General features: G+C 60.6%; 1 protein-coding gene across 6 annotated transcripts; it reads left to right on the top strand.

Annotated features, from left to right (window-relative positions):
* The first annotated feature begins 1,557 nt into the window (after nucleotides 1-1,557).
* FCER2 (Fc epsilon receptor II) lies at nucleotides 1,558-17,271 on the top strand. 6 transcript variants are annotated; one of them, XM_053219951.1, is made up of 14 exons: nucleotides 1,558-1,728; nucleotides 2,666-2,779; nucleotides 5,162-5,213; nucleotides 7,580-7,666; nucleotides 9,469-9,589; nucleotides 10,609-10,728; nucleotides 11,051-11,104; nucleotides 11,637-11,699; nucleotides 11,926-11,988; nucleotides 12,092-12,154; nucleotides 12,258-12,347; nucleotides 14,180-14,580; nucleotides 14,706-14,812; nucleotides 15,036-17,258. In XM_053219951.1, the coding sequence occupies exons 5-14, from the start codon at nucleotides 9,568-9,570 to the stop codon at nucleotides 15,172-15,174; spliced, it is 1,122 nt and encodes a 373-aa protein (XP_053075926.1). In that variant the 5' UTR covers nucleotides 1,558-1,728; nucleotides 2,666-2,779; nucleotides 5,162-5,213; nucleotides 7,580-7,666; nucleotides 9,469-9,567; the 3' UTR covers nucleotides 15,175-17,258. The 6 variants fall into 6 exon arrangements, with proteins under 6 accessions (XP_053075926.1, XP_053075927.1, XP_026906065.2 ...); XM_027050264.2 differs by lacking the exons at nucleotides 1,558-1,728; nucleotides 2,666-2,779 and adding an exon at nucleotides 4,396-5,066; XM_053219952.1 differs by lacking the exons at nucleotides 2,666-2,779; nucleotides 5,162-5,213.
* The last annotated feature ends 468 nt before the right edge of the window (nucleotides 17,272-17,739 follow it).

Genomic DNA, 17,739 nt, shown 5'->3' with positions numbered 1-17,739 from the left:
TTGTCATAACGCAATGTTGGGGTTCAGGTTGTGGTTGGTGCCTTTCTGGGGCTCCCAGTCTGGTGGGCAGAGGGGCAGGTGATGAGGAGGGATAGAACATGGTATGCTCCCATGATAAGGTTGCAGGTGGAAGGTTCTGGAAAAGCAACCCCCCATACCCTGCACTTCTAGTCTGAGGGGGGAAGGCAGGGGAGGGAAATGAGGGTCTGTCTCCGAGGGGCCAAGGGGTCTTGTGCTGGGAAGCAGGGAGTAGGGGCATGGAGGGTACCCCCGGTGCCCTCTGACCCTTTCCCAGTGGGTGTCCCCACGAACAGCCCCCTGAGTGACACACAACCACACTTTCTGGGGCTGAGTCAGCAAGTCAGTGGTGACCCTGAAGCCCAGCCAGGTTTCCTGGACAGACCGGCCCCACCCATCACCCCACTTTCCCAGGAAGTGACCTTGTGACAGAATAGACTGTTCTTTCCAAACTCCGACTGCCCTCCCCCCATCCTAGGAAACCCCCTGAGATCCCAAGGCCTCTTACCAGGTTGGCTGAGGTGTCTAGGGAGTCCCCCAAGGTAGGGCAGGACACACTCTCCTCAAGCCCTTGCTAGCCCCTTCCCCATCTGCCTCAAACCCCCACCCCCATCCCATCCCTGGCTCCAGACACAGATGGCTCCGGTGGGTTAGTCTGGCAGATGTCGACAGAAAGCCCAGAGTCCGAACCAAAACCTGTGCTTGCCACTTACACACTGGGTGAGGCTGGGCACGTGACTTTCCTCCTCTGTGCCTCTGGTTTTGCATCCACCAAATGGGGTGACAACAGCAACAGCATTTTTGAGTATTGCGATCGGCTGAATAATGGCTCCCAAAAAGTGTCCCTGTCCCAGTCCCCGGAACCTGTGATGATGTGGCCTTACATGGTGAAAGGGACTTTACAGACGGGATTTGTTAAATCAAGGATCTGGAGGTGGAGGCCATCCCGGGTTATTCGGGTGGGCCCAATGTCAGCATCACGAGTCCTTATAAGAGGGAGGCAATCAGGGGGCGCCTGGGTGGCTCAGTGGGTTAAGCATCTGGCTCTTGATTTCGGTTCAGGTCATGATCTCACTGTTCGTGAGTTTGAGCCCCACGTCGGGCTCTGTGCTGAGGGTGCAGAGCCTGCTTGGGATCCTCTCTCTCTCTCTCTCTCTGCCTCTTTCCTGCTCTCTCTCTCTCTCTCTCTCAAAATAAATAAATAAGTTAAAAACCGAAGAGGGAGGCAGGAAGATCAGAGTCTGAGAAGGAGATGTGACAACAGCAGCAGAGTCGGAGAGAGATCAGAAGTTCTCTGCTGCCGACTTCAAAGCTGGAGGAAGGGGCCACAAGCCAAGAGGTGTGGGCCCCTGTAGAAGCGGAAAGAACAGCAACGAAACCGATTCTCCCCTTGACTTTCCAGGAGCACAGCCCTGTGGACGCCTTGATTTTAGCCCAGTGAGGCCTGTGCTGGGACTTCTGACCTCCAGCTCTGTGAGATAATAAACTTATGTTGTTTAAAGCCGCCAAGTCAGCGGCTGGTACTTCCTTAGCGCAGTCCTAGGACGCTCACACGGCTGTGACGCCTCGTGGCGCAGCTACGGCGTGCCGTGTGCCGTGTGCCGAGCCCTGGGCTGGGGACGCGGTGACAGCCCTGCCCCTCCCACTCCCGGAGCGCACCTTCCAGCGGGTACCGGTATCAAGCAAACCACACGCGTCCACACACAGGAGGTAGGTCACAGAGACCGTCCCAGGGGTGACTGTCACCTCCCTCAGAGAGCAGACACCTGGAGGACGAAGAAGGGCCACGGAGAGGCCTCGAAACCCAGAGAAGCCTGTGGGTGTGGCTGCAGCAAAGGGGCAACCGTGCAGGAGAAGGCGCCAGCCGCACAGGGCCCGGCTGGCTGCGGGGGGCCAGGGCTTCCTTGGAGGGGCCTTCGCGGGGCGGAGTGTAGGGGTTACTCACGGGAGAGACTCCAGCGCTCCCCAGGGGCTTGTCTCCGTTCGGCACCCGTGGAAAGCTTTAGGAGCACGAGGCCCTAGGTAGGAGGATTGTGCTTATTCCCACTTTACAGATGGGGAAACTGAGGCCCGAGAGGATACAGTCAGCCCGCAGGGAAAGGGGGTGGAGCTGGAACGCCACCCGCCCTCTCCTCTGCCCACCCAGTCGGGGGTCGCCCAGTGGGGGGCAGTGACCAGATGTGTCCAGCAGGGGGCACACGCCTCCTGTGCTGGCCCAGCTGGAGAACCTTCGCGCAAAAGGGCCCCATGGAGTAGAAAAAGCACGCGATCTAGACCAAAGTCTTACGGGGCTGGGGGCCTGGGTCTTTGAGGGGCCGGGGACCTGAGGCCTGGATTTCTGAATCCCTGAGGGGCTGGGAGCCATCCTTCAGCCTGGTCCCCACACGGTACCCTGTCCCCTCAAAGAACCGTGGACATTGTCAGAAAGAAATCCCCGAATCTCCCAGTGTGGGCCTGGAATGTTCTCAGGATTCCTGGGATGAGCTGGCTCAGCCCCCCAGTCACTGGGAATGTGCTGGGATCTGGGGGGGTGGTGTGGAGGTGTGGGCAGTGGGCCCCGGAAGGCCTTCTGAAGAAAGGATGTGGACAAGCCGACTTCTGGACCCCCTCATCCTGAGCCCCCCTCCAACCTCTCCCTCCATCCCAGCAACACACAGGAACAAAACCAGCTGTGCTCCAGACCCCCAGGCTCCAGGAAAATGAAAATGCAAAGCCAGCCTCCTCCTGTCCCACACTGGCCTTCCCTCTTCCTGTTGACAAGGTCACTGCAGGGGTGGGGGTCGGGGAGGGGAGCAAGGAGGGGTGTGAGTGAGTGGGGGGTGTGTGGCTGGGAGCTGGGGCTAGCCCTCTGGCCCCTCAGCTCCCAGTTCTGGGGAAGGTGCCCATTTAATGTAGGAGCTCAGGGCTGGGGAGAGGGGAGTGCAGAGGGCTGTTGGTGGGGGTCGGGGGGTGGGCCTCTGAGCCTGTGAGTGAGTGAGGAGTGAGTTCAGGACCAAATGAAGGTCAGGGGAGGGGGCTGGGCAGAAGATGGAGAGTAGGAAATCAGCAGGGGTTGGGGGTGATTGAAGCCGAGGGGGGGTCATGGAGAGGCAGAGAGAAGTCCCTGAGGGGAAACTGAGGCGTGCATGGGGGCGGGGAGAAGAGCAGAGGCAAACGGGAGGGCTGTTAGTGGAAGAGAGCTACTTTTTCCCCATCAGCCTCTCCTCTGGGACAGCAAAGGGGACCCTCATGCGTGTCTGTGTGACCGTGTATGTCTGTGTCTGTCTGCACGTGTCCGTGGGCCTGGAATGTTCTCCGCGTGTCTGTGTGTTTCGTTTCTTTGTATGTTTCCGTACGTTTATGGGCGGGGGGGGGGGGGGTTGTGTTGGTATGTGTGATTGTGTTACTTGTGCCTCTGTGCACACAGGGTGTGTCTATCTTGTGTGTGTGGGGTGGCCACATTTGGACCTGTGTGTGTGTCCCTACCCCCGCGCCTACCTGTGCGTATCCCTCCTGTGATTCGTCGTGCATGTGTGTGTCTGCGGTTAAGCCGCGTAGGGACCATCGGTCTCTCTGTACCTGCGTGCCTCTGCCGATGACGGTGTCACGTCACCCCGTGTGTGTGCGTGCCTCTGTGTGCCTGCGTGTTGGGGGCCCCCACCTGCACCCCTCACTCGGCTCTCACGTGAGCCCGACCCCAGCCCTGCAGAATTTCCACTTTCCCAGAGCACTGGGGTCCTTCCTGCAGGAGGTGATAAGGCTTCTGTGCCTGTCAGGGAGGCGCTGGCCAGGACCCAAAGCCCGGTGCCCTCCTCCGTCGGGGAAACTGAGACCCAAAGAGGGCAGAGGCTGTGGAAGCCACGTGGCCAAGCTGGGGGAGGCCGCAGGGCAAGCCCCTCTCTGGAACCTGGGGCCTCTGGGAAAAGAATGAATGGATTTCCCCTGTCTGGGAGGGGGCGGGGCACCACTCAAGGCTTTGAGGTTGCAAAGCCCCGGGAGAGGGCCTCCGGCAGCCATCGTGAAACAGAAGGAAAATCCAACCTTCCCGAGGGGTCTGCTCAGACCTCACTTCACATCCCTCAGGTTCAGAACCCTCCAGTCTAAACTAGCCCTTCTCCCCCACCCCCACCCCCAGGACCCTAACCCTGCTTTTCCAGCACCTAAGACTGTCCTGCAGATTTGTGAATTTTAAACTTTGTTTTTATGCTGCATCGTGGATGAACCGTGAGGGTGTCATGCTAAGTGAAAGGGACTAAACACCAAAGCACAGACCCTGTAGGATCCCAGTTAGATGCCATCCCTAGAGGAGTCCCCTCCCCAGAGACAGGAAGTAGATGGAGGGAGCCAGGGGCTGGGCAAGGGCAGGGGGAGTTGGTGTTTCGGGGGGGACGGAGTCTCAGTTTGGCAAGATGGAAAGTTCTAGAGACTGAGGGTGGGGATGGTGGCGTGGTGTGAGTGTGCTTAACGCCACTGCAAATGATTCAAATAGTAAATTTTGTTTTCTGTATATTTTATCACGATGAAAAACCAAAACCTCCCTCGCAAGAACTGGGCCTTTGTTCTCCGAACCTGGCACCCAGTAGGTGCCCAAATAATGGTCGTTGAGTAAATGAAAGAGGAGAGGTCATCTGTCCCCACAGATGGAGGGACAGACAGAGACACAGAGAAAGTGTGTTCAAGTCCGAAGCCAGCACCTTCTCTTTGTCTGTCAATCATGCTTCAAAGCAGTGGTTCTCAACTGGGGGTGATTCTGCCCCTCAGGAGGCATTCGGCGATGTCTGGAGACATTTTTGGTGGTCGTGACTAGGTAGAAGGGGGGACTACTACTGGGAGCCAGAGGCTAGAGGCCAAGGATGTTGCCAAAGACCCTGCAATCTACAGGACAGCCCCCCACCCCAACAACAAGGAATCATCCGGCCCCAGTGCCAACAGAACTGAGAATGAGAAACCCGGTTTTAAAGCCACCTCCTCCTGCAAGCCCTTTGGGATTTGACACACCCACTTCCCTCCCGCCCCACACACCCCCTCCTTCCTTTCTCCCTTTTGCAACACCAGGAGGGACCGATCAGGTGGGGAGAGCCGGGGGTTGGGCCACCAGGGTGGGGTTGGGGTCAGCATGGATGTTCCTTCATCACATTGGAATTGAACGCGGGCCCTGTCCTAGGTGCTGAGGTTCTAAATTTAGAGGTTCAGGCTCCTCTCCGCACAGAGCACAGGTGAGAGGGTTGGGGATCCGAACACCCTTGGGGGTGAGTTGGGGTTGAACAGTGTCAGGCCGGGGCCAGGGTGGGGACCCACCCGGGGATCGTTTGTGGTTGTTGCAGGACTCCTGACTCGTTCCTCCTGCGTCCAGATCCAGGTCTGTGCCGAGCGGGGGCCGGGGCGGGGGGGCCGGGGGGGGGGGTGCTGCCCCGGGCTCAAGGATCCCAAACGTGAAAGAAGAACTGACACCCTCGATGGGGGCCCACATCCGCACGGTTTCCTGTTTTTCCCTTGAAGTGAACAGAGCCCTGGGTCGATACCGCAGAAGGGAAGAGGGAGGGGTCAGTCGCGTGACAGGGTTTACTGCAGCCCCGAGTAGGGGGGTTGAGATGTCACCCCCAAAGCATCCTCTTGTCTAAGTTCAGTCTTGGCAGGGACCCAGCTTCGCAGGAGCCGTGGAACCTTCCGGAAGGACACGGTGGAGACGGTGGGCACCAGTGTGGACGGGGGCTGGGCACCTGGGCTGCAGAGCTCTCAGAGGCTCAGGAACACCAAACCGCATCCCCACCCGATCCTCGATTCGACACCTCCTACCCCATCCTGTGTCTTCACTGCCACCCAGCGAGGCTTCTTCCCAAACTTTCTCCTCTTCCTTCCTGGGTCCTCAGCACTAGGACAGCCCCGCTGTCTACCAGAGGCTGCGACTGAGACCCAGTCAATTGTTACAGCATCTTCCGTGTGCCCACCCCCCCATCCTCACCCATCACCAAAGCCTGTCTCTTCTCAAACCCGTCCGGTCATTCCCACAGCCACTGCCCCAGACACCTCCTCTGGTGCCTGGACCTGGTGACAGCTCCCCAGTGTCCCCACCCCCACCTGGCCCCATGATGACACTCAGGGTCCCCCCCCCCCGCCGCCAGGGCTCCTGCTGCCTTCTGTCCACCCAGCAGCCCCAGTGACCTCTCTCTGGTGCCCACCTGACCACTCTCTTCCCTACAATGACCATCCCCTGTCCCTTGGCAAAACATGCTGTGGGTTCAAGTCCCCGCAAGTAGCCCAGATCGAGTTGAGAGGGACAGTTGGGGCCCTGAATGAACAGCCTCAACCCAACAGTCATTCAGGCAGTACGCATGTACTGAGGGCCACCCCTCCATGCTGGAAACACAGTGTGACACATGAGGCAGCTTCGTGCCTGCTGTCCTGGAGTGCAAAGTCCAGGGGACATGTCCGGCCAGGCCCCTCCCCATCTGGTGGTTGGCCCAGATCGGTCCCGGTGGGAAGGTGGGACACAGGGGCCCAATTGGGCATCTTCCAGAGTGAGAGGCAGAGCATCAAGCCTGGAGGACGGAGGCAGCCCTTCCCGGCGTGGGGATTGGCCTGGGGTGTCCCCCAATCAAGAATGAGAAGAGGGTTAAGGATCAGAGGACACAGTTTAGGGAGGAAGGGCAGGGTGTGAGGTGTGAAGAAGTCCCCATAAGGGGCGCCCGAGTGGCTCAGTCGGTCAGGCGTCCGACTTTGGCTCAGGTCATGATCCCACGGTTCGTGGGTTCGAGCCCCACGTCGGGCTCTGTGCTGACAGCTCGGAGCCTGGAGCCTGCTTCCGATTCTGTGTCTCCCTCTCTCTCTGCCCCTCCCCCACTCCTGCTGTCTCTCTCTGTCTCTCAAAAATAAAATAAAAATATTAAAAAAAAAAAGAAGTCCCCATAAATCCAAGGCTAGGGGCACGGGGGTTAGGGCTGCTGACTCGGGGCCTGTGCTGCCTGGGTTCAAATCCCAGCATTGCCATTTATGAGCTGTGCAACTTTGGACAAGTTACCTAACCTCTCTGCGCTCCACATTCTTCACCAAGAAGGCAGCATGAGGAACAAAAGCATCTACCTCATAACGTGCGAACGTTAAATGTTTCGATGCACCTGGGACACCGGGGACTGTCCCCCCCCCCCCCAACTCCCTGGCACACACTGGTATTAAATTCAACCCTGTAACAAAATTGTTACTATTTGACCAGAATGTTATCTCATGGATCTTTCTGTTTCTTCCCTACCTCCGGGCTCCCTCCTTGCTCATCCCTCTCTCTTTCTCTCTCCTTTCCTTCCCTCTTCCCTGCCACAGTGGTATAATGACTTAGCCACATTAGTTCAGTCCTGGCTCTCCCACTTACTTCCTCCAGCACTCTGGGAATGTGGCTTAGCCTCTCTGGACCTCAGTTTTGCTCCCCTGCGTAATGGAGATAATAATAGGACGGACTTTACCCGGTTGTGGGGAGCATCAGGGGAGGCCATGCGTGTAATATGGGTAACCAGGTGGCAAGCCCATAATTAGGCCTGTGAAAATAGAAGCCGTGGGTGGGCCTGCTTTCAGAAGAAAACTGTCTCCCCAGGCCAAGGTCCTCACCACCGCCCGCGGCCCCGCCGGCCCCTCCAACCCGCCCCAGCCGACCAGGACAGCGACGCCGTTCGCGGCGCATGTGAGTGCGAGATACGTGCGAGTGGGTGGGCGTGCGACTGCGTGTCTGCGTGTGAATGTGGGAGCACACGCTGTGACCCTCTGTGTGCGTGTGTGTGTGTGTTGGGACGTGGGACGTTGAAGGTTCCTTGGAAGGAGCGGCCTCGGGGCTGGGTCTCAAGGGACAGAAGGGCGGTGGGCAGCGGGCAGCGTGGACAGAATCGGCAGGCGGGCGGGGTCCTGGGTTGGGGCAGTTGAAGCCAGCACCTGGTGTGACCGAGCAGAACAGATGAGCTTGGTGGGTGCACCGGGGGCTGATCGTGCGGACCCCGGAGGGCCGCGGAAAGCCGTCCGCAGGGCTGGGAGCTCCTAAGTCAGAAAGACGGCCCGGCATCAGGACCCTGCCCTCTGGCACTCACTGGCAGACACCCATCAGGAGGCCGTGTCCCCAGGTGGTTGAGCGAATAGGCTCCGATGTCACCTGTCCTGGGTTCAAGTCCCCATTCTACCACCGTGTGGCATGGACAAATTACTTACCTCCTCGGGGCCTCAGTTTCCCCAGCTCCCCACCAGCAGGTTAACCGAGCGCCTGCTGCGTGCCACGCCCATCGTGCTTCATCCAGTGGGCTTGGCACGGTCACCCCTCGTTGACAGATGAGCAAACTTAAGTCGCTCGTCCTGGGAGAAGCCGGGACTCAGCCCCCAGTCTGTCCAGCTTGGGCTCAGGCACGTTTGGCTGCAGGATGGTCACGCCTCTGGCCTCTTCCATGATGGCACAAGGTCCAGTGGGAGCTGCCGTTAATCAGAGCCTGGTCACTCCCCACACCCACCTCCCCGGGGCTCAGAGAGGGGAAGCATATTGCCCATAGTCCTACAGCAAGAGAGGCAGCCTGTAACCAAACCCGCCCTCTTTGGCACAAAATACGTGCTCGAAAGACTTTGGGGCGCCTGGGTGGCTCCCTCGGTTAATCCTCTGACTCCTGATTTCGGCTCAGTTCATGATCTCACGGTTCATGGGCTCGAGCCCCACGTCAGGCTCTGCGCTGGCAGTGTGGAGCTTGCTGGGGATTCTCTCTCTCCCTCTCTCCCTTTCTCTCTCTGCCCCTCCCTGCTCACTCCCTCTCTCAAAATAAACAAATAAACTTAAAAAAAATTTTTTTTAAAAAGTCAAGATACTTTAAAGATGCCTTGGGCACATTGCAGAAGAGGAAGCTGAGGTCTGGTGACGGAGTTTCTGCACCGCCCAGCAAGGCCTGACACACAGCAGGTGCCTGATAAGTGTTTAGGATCTGAAGACCCACTGTGCACGCACGGCATCTTGCCGAGACACTCACCTATGTTGTCATCTCATTTGATCCTACCTCGACCTCGTGAGTTGGGTACGAGCATCCCTCCCATTCTATAAAGGGGACCCTGAGCTCGGGAAGGTTGAGTCCCAAGCCACGTTGGCAACCGGCGGTGACAGCAGCAAGCTGATGATATTTGTGGGGCGACGGACCAGCCCTTGATCGAAGCACCTGACACATCCGTGAAGGGCACGTCACCACCCTGTGGTGCGGGTGTTATTGGCGTTTTATGGATGAGGCGGTTGGTTTTGAGGTTCGGTCACTCGCTGCATTTATGAGGCACCTGCCGTGTACCCGGCCCGCGTCGGCTCTGGGGCGCCCACCTCTGGTCTCAGGCCTGTGTCTCCCAGTGAAATGCCGCGCTGACTCCTGGTCACGGACGAAACGAAATCAGCCAATGGTCACCGAGCTCCTCGAGTCCCAGACGCTGTCCTGCGCCCGTAACTAGAGCCTGACGTCTAACCTTAATGCTCCTCAGAACCCGGATCCCGGCCAGAGCCGTGACGACACCCGCTAAGTGGGCTGCCTTGGGAGGTGGTGAGCAGCCTGTCACTGGGAGAATCCAAGCAGGGCGGCCATGGAGGAGCATGTCTACTCAGGTGAGAGGGCTCTCTGGAGCTGACCCTGGCAAAACCGAGCACCTGGCCTCCTCCCTTCCACCCAGGAGAGGAGAGGGGTTCCTGGGTCTCTCTCTGGGAAGAAGGCCCAGCAAGGGGTGAGGGGGAGGTGAGCCCCGACTGGCCTTCTGGGCACAGAGCCAAGCAGGAGGGGGAAGCCGCAGGCCCCTCCCTGCCCTGACTCAACGCCCTCCAACAAAAAAAATCGGCTCCAGCTCGGGTGCTGGGAGCCCGATAGATTTGGAAGTAGAACGGGGATTCAGAGCAAGTAGAATCCAGCACGATGAATCCTCACGGCCAGGGCGAGGGCAGGGGGCCCGGACCCACGGTGGGGAGTCAAGGTAGAGTCCTGGGGGCCCCAGGGATTGTGGTGAGGCTCCGGGGGGTCTGACATCCGGGGGAAAAGGCTGGGGAAGGGCTTGGATACGGAGGAAGAACACAGACCCAGCGTCCTGGGTTTAGAGAAGGGGTGCGGGGTGGAGGACAGCCACAGGGTGAGGGCAGGAGGTCCAAGGGGAAGGAGGACCCAGCTTCCCGGGCATGAGGCTGGAGCTCGAGCAGTGGTGCATGAGGGGGTAAGGGAAGAGGGTCACAGCGAGAGCTGGGTGGCAGTCGGCAACCTGATGGGGGACCACGGAGGGAGGGTCTCAGCTCCCGGCCCCCCACCCTGGGCTGCCTTTCTGGACGGCGCCCTGGCCCCAAGTCAGGCTTGCTGACCACCGGGGTGTGGACAGAAGGGCTGGACGGGCGGAGGGACAGATTCAGAGATGCACAGACGCAGAAGTGGATGGAGTCAGGGCGGGGGGGGCACCGGTGAGGCACGAAGGCGGCATGTGGGGAAGGTGTGCGGAGCAGGCTGGGGGTCCACTGAGACCCACGGCTTTAGTGTGGGCTCTGGACAGGCTCCCAGGACTTAGGGGCTGTGGGTGACGGGGGGACAGGCAGAGCCAAGCCCCGTCTCACGCTGCACCCCTTGGCGCTCCCCCCTCAACGCCCGGCAGAGTTCCCAAACCTTCCCGGAAGGCAGCGGCGGTGCTGTCGGCAAGGGACCCAGATGGCACTGTTGGGGCTGGTGACCGTCATGCTGTGGGCCGGGCTGCTGACCCTGCTTCTCTTCTGGCGTGAGGACACCCCCAGCCCCATGCGGCCCCTCTCTTGTGCTCTCTCCCAGAACCCCACTTTCAGATGCTGGGACGTCACGCCCCTCCGAGTCCAATTTCCCCATCGTGCCTCCCACCTTGTCCCCAGCGGCCCCCTCCCGAGGCCCTCTGCCCCCCCCCACCCGAGAGCTCCCCACTCCGTCCAGCGTCTCTGTCTCCCATCCTTTCTGTGCCTCCCGAGTGGTATATACCCAAGGCCTCCCTCCCCAGCTGACAGGTGGGGGGGGTGTGGTCGGGGGCTCCTGAAAACCCGTCTTCGCCCCTCCTCTTCTCCCCTCCCCAGACTGGGACGCTGTACAGAATCTGAAACAGCTGGAAGAAACCGCTGCCCAGAACGGTAGGGGGGAGGGGTGGGGGGGGAGGAGGCAGGGAGGGGGGCTCTCATCCTGCTTCAGCCACTGGTCACTGTGGGACATGGGAGAAGGACTGGGCTCCAGCATCCCCTGCTGGGAAGTGGGGGTCAGCCTGCATTGCCCCCTCCCCTTGGGGTGAAAACCCGGAGCCTCTGGGAGAGATGGGGGGCTCTACGAGGTGTCTGATGGGCTGTTAAGTAATGGCTCCAGGCCTCGGTTCCCTCACCTGTAAAGTGGGCATCATTTCAGGGTATCGAGGCAGAAACGAGCTGAGACTTGGTGAAGCATTTAGACCTGCCTCCAGTGAGCTTTCAGGAAACGCCGGCTGCTTTTGCGTTGTGTTCTGGGTAGGGGGAGGGTGCACGTGTTCATCCTATTCTTGCCTGCGTCTTCCTCAGTACCTTGTCCCCAAAATGAAAATGTGAGGGGACCCTGCACTCGGGGCCAGGGAAGGGAAGGATTTGAGGACGTGCCTTCCTGGTTCCTGAGGACACATCGTCTTTCCTGCGGTCCCAGTCTCTCAGGTTGCCAAGGACTTGGAAAGACACAGAGGGGACGAGATGGCCCAGAAATCCCGGGGTGAGTGATGTCAGCTCAGGTCGAGGAAGAGGAGTGGGGTGGGGGTGGGGGAGCCTGGATTAACATGTGGACAGAGTGCTCTAGGCCACCCGTGAATGGCAAAGTGAGCAGGGGACCCCGAAGACAGAGGCGAGAAGGACAAAGGGGCCAGCGGGGGAGCTGAGGGGGGGGGGCAGGGGCGGCCCTGAGGACCTGCTTACCACTGAGCCCCCTCCCCTGCACCCAGCTGCCCAGGTGTCACAGAACATGGAGGAAATCCAAGCTGAACAGAAAAGAATGAAAGCTCAGGGTGAGAGGCTGGTGGGGACGGGGGTCCTAGAGCTGGGAGGGACCGTGAGGCTGGGGGCCAGGCTCGGGGACTCCCAGCCCTGACCCCAGCCCGGCCCCGTCAGACTCTGAGCTCTCCCGGAACCTGGATGGACTTCGTTCGGACCTGAGCAACCTCAAGTCCCAGAGTGAGCCTTGGGAGGGGACAGGGTAGAGGGTGGAGGTGGAGGGGAGGCGGGGGGCGTGCTCCAAGCTCGTCTCTGACCACCGTCCCCCACCCAATCACCCGAGGCTTGAACGAGAGGCGCACAGCCTTGCACTCGTTGGAAAGGCTCCAGCAGGAGGTGGTAAAGCTGTGGATTGAGCTCCACGTGTCCAACGGTGAGTGTGCTTGTGAGTCTGGGCCTGTAGTGTGCCGGGGCGTGTGAGCGACGGGACGGGTGTGGGGGGGTGTGTGCTAGAGGGCTGCACGTGACAGCGTGGACGGGTGTGGGCTTACGTGTGCGGCAGGGTCCATGGGGGACACGCGGCAGTTTCTCTCTGAGTCCAGCTGCCTCTCTCCACGGAACTGGAGCTGGGGGGGGGGGCGGGGGGGGGAGCTCGCACGCTTTTTTCCCTCCTTCAGGTCGAAGCTTCCCTGTGTGTCACCATCTCTGGGTTCGCTTTGCTTCTCCTTCCTCTGCCCCTCGTGGCTCAGAAGAGGGTCATCAGTAGGACGCCCTCAGCCACAGCCCTCCCAGAAGATTGTCTGACCAGCCACGGCGCTCAAGGGGGCGGGTCCCCTCTGCAGAGACGGGGCAATGCTGGTGGTGACAAGGCTTGGGGTGAGGGGTGGCCCCAGCAGGCTTCAGGAAGAGCAGAAGTCCCGTCAGCGTGCCTTCAACCTAGGACAGGAACCCGGGCGCTCCCCACCCCCACCCTTGGTTTTTGACTTTCCACCCCTGGGAAGCCCCTGCTGCCCTAGTTGGCGAAGAGAAGAGGAAGGTTCTGTGCTTGGTGTGGAGTGCAGCCCCCCGGGACATGCCGTGGCTGTGGGAATCCCAGCCAGAAACCCGGCAGTGGTCCCTCTGGGGAGGGCTCTGGGCCACGTTCATGTGGATGGATGACCTCCCAGTTCCTACCCGGTCCCTGGGGTGACCTGGGGGCTGAGGCCAGCTCCATGGCTGTCTCTTGATGGGGACACAGGCAGGGTACCTCCCTCCAGGTTCTCTTCAAGTGCCCAGGGATACCCCCTTCCGGTTTTAATGTTCCCCACCCCCCTGCACCAGTGGCCACATACTGGTTACTGGCCCATGTGTGAGAAACACATCCAGCTTTGATCCCCCAGAGGTTGGGGACCCCAGGTCTCTTTTAAAAATTCCTCCCAAGCTCTGGAGCCCTCTCTGCACATCATTCCAAGAAAAGCTGTTTTCAATCAAGAGTGAGTCAAGCCAGTAACAGTGGGTTTAACCCCCCATCTGGGAGTCCTGGGTGGGAGGTGTGGTGACAGTGCCTAAGAGTTTCTCCGGGATGTGGACAAGAGGAGACAGAGACCAAGGCGGCCCCAGGTCAAGGCCATGCGGACCCAGCCCTCCCTAAGCTCTCCTGCTCGGTCCCTCCAACTAGACAGAAATCGTCGCATTTTCCCCAAATCTGGTCAACAAGGCTGGTTTTGGGGGTGCCGGTAGCAATGGCCACAAGGGTTGTCACTGGAGCTGTTGGTGGGGACAAGACAAGGGGACCATGATGCTGGCAACCGTGGCCTCGGCAGGTCGGCCCTGGTGATTAAGCCGTGGCTGGTGTGAAGACGGTGTTGGCCGTGCTGGTGGCACTGGAGAGAGGTTGCTGGCGATCCTGGGTCCCCCCGGTGATGGCGGTGGGACTGAAGGTGCCGCTGAGAGCGGTGGGGTTGGTGGCCATGGTGTTGGCGGTTGACACGCTTCTGACCGTGAACGTGTTTGTGGTGATGCCGCTGGTGGTCGAGGGGCCACGGGCCACAGAGCTGGTGACGTGGTGATGCCGCGGGCCTCTTTGTGGGGCTGATGCTGGCAGAGGCCAAAGAGCTGCTGGCCAAGAGGTGTCTACGATGACGGTGTCGGTGACAGGCATTCTTGGGGGGGGGGGGGGGCGGGGAGGGGCGATATTTGTGGCAATGGTGCGGGCAGCCGAGGTGCTCCCGCTGGGCGGCTGGTCTGCCGGGAAGAGGGGCAACCTGCAAGTTGGTCTGCTTTCAGCCCGGACCCCAAGAGTGACCCCAGGAGAGACGCTGCCACCCACCCTGCCTATTGTCCCCACGGTGCCAGCCACGGCGCCGGCCACAACGTCCGCCACCGTGCTGGCCACAGCGCCCGCCACGGCGCCGGCCACAACGTCCGCCACCGCGCTGGCCACAGCGCCGGCCACGGCGCCGGCCACAGAGCCCGCCACGGCGCCCGCCACGGCGCCCACCACGGCCGCACCCCTGAGCCTCTCCTCCGCCCCAGGCTCCACGTGTAACACGTGCCCCGAGAACTGGGTCAACTTCCAGAGGAAATGCTACTACTTCGGCGAGGGCGCCAAGAAGTGGATCCAGGCCCGGTTTGCCTGCAGCAAACTGCAAGGGCGGCTGGTCAGCATCCACAGCCAAGAGGAGCAGGTGGGCGGGGCTCTGCGGAGGGCGTGGCCAGCAGGGGCGGGGATCCCACCGCGACCTCTTGTGCGGTGGGGGTGGGGACCCCAGGCACAACCCCGCAGCCCCTGCAGCCCCGTCCTGCTCCCCAGGACTTCCTGGCCAAACGCGCCAACAGGAAGGGCACCTGGATTGGCCTTCGGGACCTGGACATAGAGGGGGAGTTTATCTGGATGGATGAGAACCCCCTGAACTACAGGTGAGGCCCAGACTCCGACGCGGGCGGGCGGGGGGTGCCTTTCGCAGTGGTCGGGTTGAGGGGAGGGGATGTGGGCAGCCGGTGTCCCTGGGCTTGCAGGGCGTGGGGAGTGGGGATCCAGGGATGGGGGGAGGGGCCCAGACCCCGAGGGATGCGTCTAGGCCGAAGGCAGTAGGGCTCCTGCCCCCGACCCCATCCTCTGACCTGAAGTCTTCTGCTCCAGCAACTGGCGGCCGGGGGAACCCAACAACCAGGGCCAGGGCGAGGACTGTGTGATGATGCAGGGCTCCGGGCAGTGGAACGATGCCTTCTGTGGCAGCCGGCTGGACGGCTGGGTGTGTGACCGGCTGGCCACATGCTGACCGCCCCTCCCCCGCCACCTCGGCCCCCCTCCCTGGGGTTCCCCGGGAGGTCCTTGGAGACGCAGACCCTCATGGCCCCCTGCCCACCTGCCAGGTGCACCCCTGCGTTGCTCCCCCAGCTCAGACACAGGAGCAGCCGGGCCCACGGCGGGGCCCGCAGCCGCGGCCTGGATGCCTGTTTTGTGGCTAAGGCCCCAGCATCCCTTTCTCCTGCCCAAGAAGAAGAAGGGCTGTTGACCCCTCCCCGGCTCCTGCCAATGCCCCTGAGGGCCTGTCCCTTACTCCTCAGCCCAGCAGGCTGTCACCATGTCCCTGTCTTCCAGGGCTCAGAGTACCCACCTCGAGAACTTTCCAGAGAGCCTCAGACCCCTGTGAGCTTCCTCTGTCCGCAGTCTGCTGGAGTCAGGACCACACCCCCGCCCCACCCCTGGCCTCCCTAGATGCAGCCCCCGTGTCTTAGCACCCCAGGGAGAGGTCCCCGGCTCAGGCAGCCAGTCCCCTTGCCCCCAGCCCATGTCAATAAAATGGGGGCGAAGATGGCCCCATCTCAGAAGCCTCCAGGCGTGGGAGCCGGGAGTTCCAGAACCTGGTGCCTGAGTCCGTCTGAGTATCCAGAACAGCTGAAGCAGCAATTGTATCTCTCCACCGTTTTCCCTCTACTTTATTACAAGAAGCATGTACTAGGCAGGGCTGGAGACAAAGACTCTGGGATCTAATGGCGCAGAGAACACCCTAGACGCCTAAAAGTACCGCAGGGCAGGGCAGTGGGCTGGTCCCCCCCGCCTAGGCTGCTGGCAGGAGGGCACAAGCTCACGCATGGGAAGTGCTGAATGGACCTGATATACAGAAGGCACTCAGTAAATGCTAGCAGGCCCAGGGTGGCCTGGCCACCCAGGTCCAAAGGTGCTGGTGTGACTCTGACACAGGTTTTGAAAGAAACAGGTGGCACCAGCCCTGCACCAGAGGCTGAGGAGGGAGGCGGGCCAGGATCGCAGGACACCCCTCGTTAAACTCCTCGCCTACCCACCCCACCCCCAGCTCCCGGCGTAGGAAGAAAGAACCAGGGGCGCCTGGGTGGCTCACTTGGTGAAGGGTCTGGCTTCGGCTCAGCTCATGACCTCACAGTTCGCAGGTTCAAGCCCCGCATCGGTTTGTGCTGAGGGCGGAGCCTGGAGCCTGCTTCCGATTCTGTCTCTGCCTCTCTCTCTCTGCCCCTCCCCTGCTTGCACTCTCTCTCTCTTTCTAAAAATAAATCAACATTAAAAAAAGAAAAGGAAGAACCAGATGGCTCACGTGATTCTCAGGCTTCCTGGAGGGGACTCCGTGGGGGGAGGACCACACTGGACCACCTTGGACCTGGGAGTCAGGGGCCCGGGCCTAGGGGGCTGGGGAGGGCCCTACAGTGGCACCCAGGAGACCTGGGGCCGGGAAAGGGCAGGGATAGAGCTCGTCCTAGGTCACCTGTTACCAAGCCATTGTCCCTCCCACCCCCCCCACCCCCACCAATTTCTGCCTCCTCCAGACCCCTCCCAGCCCCCAGGCCAGAGCACAACTACCTACCTGAGCTCGGCAAAGGGGACTCCCAGCCCCACTCTGCAGGTCACCCAGGCCCATGTGGGGATGACAGTCATCACCGGTTTCCCTCACTGAACCCTCCAAATCCTCAGGGAAAGCCATGTGCAGAATCTGTCCACTTCTCACCCCTCAAGCAACCGCCTTGGTATAGCCCCTGTCCTACCTTGCCTCAATCTCTTCTTCACTGTCCCAGACCTTCCAGAAGTTTCCTTCTGGCTCAGGGGAAAAAAACCCCACAATCTTACAGGGTGCTTTGCAATTGCAGAATCCCTGCAGCTTGCCTTGTCTCCCCAGCTTCACCTCCTCTCTGCCCTCCCCCAACCCCAGCACCTACACCAGCCTCCTCACTGGCCCTTACACATATAGGCTTGCTCTTTGCCTCAGGGCCTTTGCACATGCCCCCTCCCCTGCTAGCTCTTCAGTGAGGGCTATCCTGGGCTCCCCGTCCTTCCTGTTTAAAATGACACCCCTGACTCCGGCTCCCTTTTACTTTTGATCTACCTTCTCACCACAGAACGTTTCCCCTTCCAACCAAACTTGTCACTCACGGATCTGTGTGTGCTCGCTGCCCCGCCCCCCCCTCCCCCCCCCACGCCCAGGGCTAGCATGTGAGCTTCAGGAGGGCAGGAGCATTGGTCTTGCTCTCAGCTGTGACCCCAGCAGCTGACACAGAGTAGGTGTTCAATAAATAGCTGTTGGATAATCAATGTGTGTCCATGGGCAAATGACCTCTTCTCACAGAACCCACTTTGTGGTCTGTTCAACGAGGGGGAGCCTCATGTCTGGCTGGCTCACCGAGGGCTGGTGCTGGGTTCCTCCTCCTCAGCCCCCACCCCCGGGCCCCCGCCAACCTGTCTGGGGGCTTCAGGACTTCAGCAGGGACTTTATTTGCAGCTCACAACCCCCCGCCCTGCATCCCGCCCTCGGGGACCAGCCCATCTCTTCCTCCCCCTGCCCTTTCTCTCTGGCAAACTTCACTGCCAGGCCTCT

Source organism: Acinonyx jubatus, chromosome A2 (assembly GCF_027475565.1).
Source record: "Acinonyx jubatus isolate Ajub_Pintada_27869175 chromosome A2, VMU_Ajub_asm_v1.0, whole genome shotgun sequence".
NCBI lineage: Eukaryota > Metazoa > Chordata > Mammalia > Carnivora > Felidae > Acinonyx > Acinonyx jubatus.
This window is presented reverse-complemented; position numbering and strand designations above follow the sequence as displayed.

What these genes read in the sequence shown, in the direction of transcription:
- FCER2 (XM_027050263.2), top strand. Translation starts at nt 9,891, where the DNA reads ATGAATCCTCACGGCCAGGGCGAGGGCAGGGGGCCCGGACCCACGGTG. An exon ending in ACCCACGGTGGGGAGTCAAG is followed by an intron (nt 9,949 to 10,608) that starts GTAGAGTCCTGG and finishes AACGCCCGGCAG; the next exon opens with AGTTCCCAAACCTTCCCGGA. An exon ending in GAGCAACCTCAAGTCCCAGA is followed by an intron (nt 12,155 to 12,257) that starts GTGAGCCTTGGG and finishes CAATCACCCGAG; the next exon opens with GCTTGAACGAGAGGCGCACA.